The 9,289-nt window shown below is 50.6% G+C and overlaps 1 protein-coding gene across 1 annotated transcript in view; it reads right to left on the bottom strand.

Annotated features, from left to right (window-relative positions):
- Positions 1-4,007: 4,007 nt before the first annotated feature.
- Positions 4,008-9,289, bottom strand: part of SUPT7L (suppressor of Ty 7 (S. cerevisiae)-like) — a 6,409-nt gene continuing 1,127 nt past the window's right edge. The window contains exons 2-4 of the mRNA XM_010143353.1: positions 8,605-8,929; positions 6,551-6,788; positions 4,008-4,270 (exon numbers count right to left, since the gene is read on the bottom strand). Of these exons, the coding sequence (XP_010141655.1) occupies positions 4,008-4,270; positions 6,551-6,788; positions 8,605-8,929 (826 nt within the window). The remainder of the gene's footprint in view (positions 4,271-6,550; positions 6,789-8,604; positions 8,930-9,289) is intronic.

The following is a 9,289-nucleotide window of genomic DNA, read 5'->3' as shown; positions in this document are numbered from 1 at the left end:
CTGGTTTCCTCCCTTTCTCCCTCCCGATTCTCCCCCGTCCCACCAGAGCGGAGTGAGCGAGCGGCTGGGCGCGGCTTCGTCGCTGGCTGGGGTTCAACCACGACACAGGGCAGAGGTGCGTATACGCAGCCACTCCAGGAAGAGAGACCTGCGTGTGCTGGAAGAACACCAGTACGAGCACTGTGGCGCTAACATCACTTCTGGGGCCCACCAGCACTGGTACCTGTGAAAGGTACGACTTCCATCCCCTCTGGCCACATCCCGGAGTAACAGCTCCTGTCTCCCTGGTTGTGACACTAACCCTGACACCGCCTTGGTACAACAGGCCTGCAGAAGGTCTACCCCAGGTCCCACGTAAGGACAGACAGAACCCCAAGACCAGACTTTACATTCACAGCACCATTCTTCAGAACAAGCAACAAAATCCAGACACCCCCTTCAGGACTTTTACTTCTGAATAGTTTTTTTTATTTTATTTTATTTTATTTTATTAGAAATGACAAAGATACTCTCTCCAGGAGAGCAAGGCAAAAAGCCAGCCCTGAAACGTTTCCAAGCATTTTGCTCTGAGCAAGCAATGTTACATATTTCATTCACACGCATGTACAAAAGCCTTTTCAGTAAACCGTCCTTCACAGACACCACAGGCGTTAGGCTCAGAATCGAGCGCACCATCAGCTCGGCCTCACCCATCCTACCTAATCTGACCTCCCTGTTTCCTCTGGAAGCTGCAGATTCCTGCGCAGGAACCACCTCTTTTTCCGCACGGCGTTAGGCGTGTTCCAATCAGCACAGATGATCTCGGAAGGAAATCGCAAGGCAGCTCAGTCCCAGGTCTGGTTGCACACTGGAGGAGTTCCGCTGCCGTTTACACGCTGAACTTTACCAGCAGAACTCTTCAGAAGGAATAAAGAGGTATTGCAGGAGGGGAAAAGGAACACCATAGATACATGGTGTGCTCTCAACTACAACCCGGGATGATTTCCACGCAAAACACCTCAAAAGCCCAGTAATTCACAGATCTTGCTCTCCAGATTGGTATCAAAGTTCCCACCAATTTCAATCCCGGCTACAAAAATCACTACAAACATCAGCGCTGCCGGTTATCAATGTGGCCAGTGCTCAGTGTTCCAACCTGCCACCCACCCACCTTCGGCAAGAGAAGGGAGAAGCTGAAAGACCCCACAGAAGTACAGACTGCTGGAGCTGGGGCTCAGCAGAGCACTTCACCAGCCACCAGCAGAACGGGGGCACTCTGAGGGCAGTGCGCTCCTCACGAGCTGCCCGAGGCTGCAGTAACACCCAGCAGTATCTTACGGGATTCATCAGAAAAGCCTGTGGTCTGCACCCGACCCTGTGAGCCAGACCTGAAACGTCACCGTTCCCTGTGTGGTGAAAACCACTGCAAACCTGGGGACGGCAGATGCTGAGAGGGGAAGGGCTCGCCCGGGAGGTAAAGCTCCACGGGCACAAGAGGAACCGCCGAGCACTAACGTCGGAAGCCGCATGGGGGAACAGGAAGAACAGGTTCTACTCTGCTGCCAGTTTTAAACGTTCCAGCAATGCCAGTGCATTTCTCACCTCTCCACAAACAGGCATGCGGCAGAGCAGCAGTAACGCCTCCCTCTCACACTACACCACCACAGAGGAATCAGCAGAGGGTGAATTCCCGCTGTATTTCAACACACATGAAGCACTCAGGCCTGGCTGGTTGCAGAGCGTGTGTTACAGGGTGAAACGGGTGTGGAGAGGAGATGAGAAATCCAGAACCACAATGAAAAGCAAGACAGAACAAGTAAGGACATGAGCAATATAACGAAAATGCTTAAGACCGAGGTTCAGGAGGTTTAACCAAAGCCCTGGAGAACAGCAGAGTTCTGTTTTTAGCGCACAGGCAATGCTGGCCCCAGCCCCTCTGTCCTCTGGCTCCTGAGAATGGTGCAAGGGACTCGCCCCAGGCGCCCCGGCCTCAAGAATACTTTACTACAACAGTTTGGCAAAGCACCTGCGGAGGAAGGCTCAACAACGGGTGTTCTCACCCAGCACCAAAGGCACACGGGCCAAACCGAGCTGTCCTGAGCCCCCAGCCTGCCCCGGTCTGTGTGCTGTGGAGAGCACTGGGTCTGCTGGTGCAGGGAAGATGGGCAGCCTGCTCTTTGCCCAGTACGACCATTTCAACAGCAAGCTCTGCAGAATGTGGAAAAGAGAAAAATCACCGTCCCAGCAGGAGGAATTCTCTGATTCCCAGACAGGAAGGGCTCAAGTCAGGTCGCTTCGCTCAGGTGCTGATGGCATGGCTGTCTCCAGCTGAGGGAGTCGAGCTGAACTCACTTTGTGGGCACCCAAAGGAAAAATGTATTTCTAAAAACGCCATTTGTCTGGCCACGCATGCTTCTACTTGAAGGGTGACCAAAGGATGACTGCTGATCTTCAGCTGCAAATGGGGCCCAGAGGAATAAATCTAGCTGCAGGAATCTAAAGCTGAGTGACAAGATAGCAGCCTAACGCCTTCCTTGTGCCGGGGCAGCTGAACAGCACCACTGTGCTCACGTCTTCGGGGTGAGCAGTTTTGCTTTAAACCAGTGCCGTACTGGTCAGGTACATCTCAGGGTCCACCCAAGCGTTCTCCAGCCAGGAACAGTCCTGCCCCAATGGAAGAAAAGCCCGTGACTCTCACAAAACTCTGAAGCAACACAGTGCCTTTTCTGAACAGTAACCAAAGCTCAAAGGTGCTTCCACCAGGCAAATCCTGCTGCTCTCTCTTCCACAGCTGAGCAAACAGCTACACTGCAGCACACCCAGCGGTGACGCAGAGGGGATCAAACCAGAGATTTCCTGATACACTGGTCCATGGCTCTACTGCTGATGAGGCTTCAGATCGATAGAATTCACCCCCCGGGAGAAACCTTTAAAACTGTGATGGACAATTTTAACTCCAATGTCCATAAAAGCCTGTGGTCACACAATTTTATTAGACATTGAGGAATTTTATGTTTGGCTTCCACTTCTATAAAGTGGAAGAGAAATACAGTTAGGAAAAAAGAATTAAGGCCAGGCATGTTACACAGAACAAAAATACTGCGCCTGGAGCTCATTCTTTCAAAAGACAAACTCGCAGTTGTGAGGACAGATGGGAGGCTGGGTAAATCTCTCTTCAGCATCCCAATGGGTTACAGGTATAAAACCAGCTTAAGTGGCTGTTGGTTCTTGATTCATGTCCATTCTAGATTTTTTGAGAGAGATACTCTCTGAATCGCGTTAAACACTGCGTTGATCAACTGAGGATTGTGCAGAGGAAAAAAAAATTACATCAGTCAGCTGAGCCATAAAAGCAAGCAGCAAAATAGATTCTGGTTCAGACTAAGATGTCAGGATAACAACTTGGAATAGGAAACCTCGGCCAGCCTGGAACTGCTGCACTCAGTCAAAGAGCAAAGGAGAAGTTGGCTCACACCAACAGTAAAAGCTGCTTCATTCCCTCCAGAAAAACACATCAGCTTCCCTGGGTGGGTGATCAAGAGAAGAAGCTCTGCTGTACTTGTTCCGAACAAGGAAGAATTGGTGGAGAATGTGGAGGTCTTGGCTGCAGCAGGCACGGAGCTGTGGCATTTAAACGGAGTCCTGGACTTTTAGGACAACCTATTTTGCTTTGTTCAAAGAACACCTTGGTGGGACCTCATGAGGGCCTGCCCTGGCCTCCCAAAGGGGCCCAAGAGCACTGCCTTATCTTCAGAGACAGCTTTCTCAAAGAGAACAGTCCTTTCTAATGAGCAGAAAGGAGAGGGTTAAACATACAGGGAGATCTTCAGCCTCCCAAGCCAGGACGGAGTACAGAGGCCAGCGAAGAGGGGAGCTGAACTCACCGCACATCAGATGGCTGCTGGTAGTTTTATGTGAGGTCCCTCACACCGCGGGGCCAGCCCTGTCAGTGAACCACCACAGCCATCACAGCACTCTCTTAGTTTTATGACATACCAGCAGGCTTAAATCAAGACTTGTGTCTCTTTTCACATCTTCTTCATCTTTTTCTTGCAGCGCTGGTTGAAGACAGGTGAGGATCCCATCAGGCTGTCAGCAGAATGAGAACCGTAGCTGCTCTCAGAGCCGTTGGGGCTTTGTGGCATCCCAGCTTCGCTCATGCCCGACATGGGTTCCTCAAAGACGTCGCTGCCCAGGACACCATGGCCATGTACGTTGGCCTCCTCATTCTCCTGTGGCTCCATTTTGACCTGTGCCAAGTTCCAAAGTGGGGAAGCATTCACCTCAGCCCCTGGGGAGAGACAAACACACAGTAGTAATGGGGCACAAGGACAAAAGACTCCTGGCAAAGTCAGCCTCGCAGACTCCCCTTCCCCTCCTTTTTGGAAATTTTGTGGTAACTTTTGGACTAGTGTGCCATCTGAGCAGACTGAGGACTGTCTGTACAAGAGTATGAAACCATTATTTCTTGATAACACCACACGGTTCTTTCCCAAGAGCAGTAATTACAGACTGCATTATTTCTGCTTATTTACGGTTTTAGGAGAGACAAAAACCCTATCAAAAATGCACTAATTGGGCCCCTTGCTGAGATGGGCACAAACAGCCCAGAACTGAACAAAGCCTGAAATCTTCTCGTTTTTAAATCTGGTCCCTCTTGTGTAAGTTCACATGGAAAATAAAAAACCCAGGAAAGCAGTTCTAGCAGGTTTTCCAAACGTTGTGCCTCAAGAATCTGGCTACAGTCTGACAGCACAACCATCCCTCTTGTACTGAAGCAAGCCTGCTACTACCCCCCTTTATCAACGTTCTGCTCAGAGAGTCCCTTAGAACTGGCAGCTATGCAGAGAACAAATCTCCCACCACATGTCTGTACTGTGAATTCTCCCTCAGGAAGGAGTCCGGAATCTTTTGAGAGCGGCTTAGCCCAAACCGGGGTCTGGGAGACCCTTGGGGTAACCTGGCTGACACTGGCTCAGCACTTAGACAGCAAGTGCTTGCTGGTGTCCAGCTGCCTTAAGAAAAAGCCCTTCTCATGTTCTTTGTAAGAAAATGTATTTGTCTCGACAGCAGCGGACACGTCACTCAGACACCGTCAGCTCCACAGAGCTGCAGCCCCATAACCAGAGGTGCTCGGAGCTTGCTGCAGCTTGCTTTCACCCACCGCACGCCCCGCTCAGCCCTGCTGCTGTCAGCTCCATCCCCTGCCACTGACAGCAACACCAAGGACTGACGGTACTTAAGTGCCCACACAGGATGTTTCCTCTTCACAGCACTTTACCTGCAAAGTACTCCCCCAGTGAGCTAATCGCCACGCTATCCAGCTGGCCCCTGGCTTCGCCTCCGCTTCCCCCCAGCCAGCCCACACCACACCACAGCGCCAGGCACAGGCAGGAACCGAGCAGCCCACAGAAACCGTAGCGAGGTTTGCCCTCAGCCGCTGCAGCTGCCCTCTTCACCACTGGCCTCTCGTGTATTTTTGAGATGGAGGGGTCCCAACCGCAGCAGCTTTTTTCTCTCTCCTTACGATACTAGACTCTGCAGCCTGCCCAGCTCCAGACTGGGGCTTCTCTCGGTGATGAGATTTCCAAAGGCCCTTGTGAAGTGAAGAGGGATTTTCAGGGAGGAACAGAGCACTTGTACTCTTAATTAGAAAACAGCAATTTGGTATCAGAGAGGCAAGAGGCATTTAATATACAGCCAGCGTGCCAGCCTCTGGGTCTCGAGTGGTAAATGCTAATACAAAGCTTTCCAGATGAATCACTCACAACCCCAGATGGGCCGGAGGAGTCTGCTGCTCCCTCTGCCACAAAATCTCGAGCACTTCACGTTTCAGAGCCGAAGAATCCCCCACACCCCCAGATGGCCCGGAGGAGTCTGCTGCTCCCTCTGCCACAAAATCTCGAGCACTTCACGTTTCAGAGGCACTGCAGAGAACAGTGAGAGCTTCCAGAAAAATATCGGATGGACTTGTGCTTTTTTAAAACTCAGCAGCACGTGCTGTTTAAAAAAACCAGACTAATGGACTCGGAGCTATGCTTAACCCCACGACAAACACTGCTCAGCTGAGGGAGGACAGGCCTCACGGGGTTTTCAGCAGATACTGAAGTGAAATAAATACATATATATGAACCCCAAAGTTATTGTTGGTTTTGTTACATCAGACTGGAACCCCCCCAGCCCCCAGCCCGTACTCGCACCCGCAGCAGGTTGAGTACACACAGCTCTCCACACGGCAATAAAGTCCGTGAGCCTCACTGTGGAAAACCAATCTACTCCACACCAATCACAGAGCCAGGGACTCTGATGACTCCCAAAGATAAACACCATATAAAGGAGTTTGCACTGTACAGGATCCACGAATGGAGAAAATATTTCACAAATCCTCATAACTGAGGCCTTTGAGTCTTTGGGTTTGTCTTTAGGAAGCAAGCAATCCAGGCTTTTCTATTAAACCCTAAAACTTTTTTCTCCCTCTTCTTCCTCCCATTGGGATCTGCTGCTACAAATGGAAACCACAGCACTTGGAGCAGCTGACAGACTGTACCCAGCAGCAGTAAGGAGCCTCTACCTGAAGTCTGTGGGGAAGCTTCTACTTCCAGGTTGGCGGAGAAGCGCTCGCTTTGAGCTCCAAGGACTCCAACGGGCAAAGACTGGTCTCCAGAAGCCAGATCTCCTTCCAGCTCCTCGCTGATGGGGAAAGTGATATCACTAACAGGTTCCTCCTTAATCTTCACAGGCTTTGTGTCCTCTGCTGCCTTCTCGGGGTTGACGATCTTCTCATACTCTTCGGAGAGCTGCTTGCTCACCTGTCAAAGATCGGTGGGGTGAAAGAGAGGCCAGAAAGGTCAGAGTGACTTCAGAGGCTCTGATGGCAATTACGCTGTGGTGCGCTCTGTTCCCAGAACATTATTAACTCCTGACCTGAACAAAGAAGTAAACAACTTATCAGCTACCCAGGAAAGACTTTTTTTCCCCTTTAAGAACACTCCTGTCCTGTAACAAGGGACTTAAATAAGAGGTTTAATCCATTAACACATCTGCTCGATAAACATGAGACCTTCACCTCACTGACACAGCAGCGATGAGCTCCAGAAATCTAAACAGAGCACGAAACAAAAGCCCAGTGTCTCAGCCTGAGTTTTTGGTTTTACCTTTAAGGCTATTTCCCATCCACCAGTCACAAACTCCCTCCAGCATTAAAAACGGAGCAGCTCAGACCCCAATCAGCTCTGTGTAGCCACCACTAGGCAAAGCCTGGGCACCTGCTGTCAGATTCACAGCAAAAACCACACGGGTTTGCTCCAGTCAGAGAAGTGAAACAAATACAGGAGCGAGATTTAGAGCTGCCCTGTACTTTTAGAAACTTAACAACTGTAAAAAATTAAATTGAAAATTTCAGATTTCATCCACTTCTAACAAACACTTGTTTATACCTCTGACTCCCGGCAGTCAGAGAACTGTGCTCAGGAAAAGCCCACGGCTTTGCAACAGCAGCAGCAAGAAGGAAAAAGGAATAGCAAAGCCTGTTTCCCCCTTCTAGACACACTTGCCAGCACAGAGGCTACTGTGGGCCTTCGCCCTGCTGCGTGAAGACCAGCACAAGTAAGATAACGCCCAGGTGCAGGACGAGGGTGAGCTGCGCCAGCAGGATGAGGCAGAAACCCCACATTCTGGAAGGAGACACCTGAACAGAAAATGAACTGGCTCTCGAACAAAGATGTTTTTAGTGGTGACGTTATTTTTACGCCCGAACCTCAGAGTCCATCACCATTTACATACGACATGAACAAGTGTCTGCACGGAGCACGGGGGAGCTGCTCTGAGGTGAGTCAGTTGACACTCGGAGAGCGTGACAAAGAGGAAGGGATGGTACATTTTGTCTTGGGTCAGGGGCTACCTACGTGATTCAAATCTTGGCTTTTGATGAGTACGAGTAAAATTCGCCCCTAAAGCCCCGGCATTTCCGTAAGCCCTCCACAGGCGGACAGTGTTTCCTCACTCCCACCAAGCGCACATTTCACTTCACAGCATAGCTGGACCAAGAGGAACCACACCCTTATTCTTACACCCTATGCTGAATCGGCACCTCTTATTCCAAGGAATTTAACAATTCCTCTTCTTTCTCCAGCGCTGCACAGTCCCCTCTGGAGCGGAACCTGTGTGACAGCTCCCATCAGCACAATCCTACCCCACACTCCTAACGCTTAAGCAAGTCACCCCTCGCTTTGGCGAACATGAGCCACTGTACGGCCAGGTGATTTCTGTTCATCCTTACTCCTTTCCTGCCACAGCAAGCAGCCAAATATCCCCTTAAAGCAGAGGATGCAGCTGATCAGTTGGTACTCACTTCCCCTCCACCTGATACTTTTGTCAGGGCTTTTCAAGAGCTGGGGGCCTCCTCTTAAACCTACTGGCAGAGCATTCTTCGCCTCAGCAGGGACACAAGAAAGGGGCTCTGTCTTCCAGTCACAGAAATCCTATCTCCCTTGATGACTCCCTTCCACACCCGAGAAGTTTTCTCATCAGATTTGACTTTGGGAAGACCCAGAGCCTGCTATAGGAATAAGCAATGGTACTGGGGGCACATTTACTGGTGCGCCGCCTTGCTGCTGCTCTCCTCACCTGAAGCATGTAGCTGTGATAATCCTTGATGCGGTGTTGCCAGAACTTCTGCAGCGAGAGCACGCTGCCAATGCCCACTTCGTGAAAGACCTGCTCCATGACATCAGGGAAAGGGGTGTGCCCCAGCCGAGCTTCTCGATCCACAGCAAAGCGCAGCAGCTTGGTGAACTTCAAGCAGTACTCATGGGCGATGTCTGTCAGTGTTTCCAGGACACTCTCGTTGGCACACTCGAAGCCCGTGTGAGCCAGGATGGTGGCCATGGACTGGTAGAGAAGCTGCCGGCAGGAGGACCAACTCAGCTCAGTCACTGGCTCCCCTTTCCCCCTAAAAACAAGGAAAGACAAAAGGAACACACCTCCAAAAACTGAGAGAAATGTATCAGTTGAAGAGATTTTGCCAATAATAAGGTGGCACATGAAGGGAAAGCAGATTGTTTAGGGTTCTCCACAGCCTTTCCATTACACATAAACACTGCTGGCAAGGGTCTATCTGCTTTTCCTCTCCCCCCCTCTCCAAATCTGCACCACCAATTCTCATTTTCCCTTCAGAGGCCAGAAGATTCCTTGGGTGATGCATGAATGTGTGATGCAAATCTTCTGAACCCTTAAGCAACTCCCTGCCCACCCAAGAGCTTTTCTCCTGGAGACGTGAATTAAATGGGTCCTTGACGCAAACAAAAAAAGG

Source organism: Buceros rhinoceros, unplaced genomic scaffold (assembly GCF_000710305.1).
Source record: "Buceros rhinoceros silvestris isolate BGI_N320 unplaced genomic scaffold, ASM71030v1 scaffold28610, whole genome shotgun sequence".
In the NCBI taxonomy this organism is placed as follows: domain Eukaryota; kingdom Metazoa; phylum Chordata; class Aves; order Bucerotiformes; family Bucerotidae; genus Buceros; species Buceros rhinoceros.
This window is presented reverse-complemented; position numbering and strand designations above follow the sequence as displayed.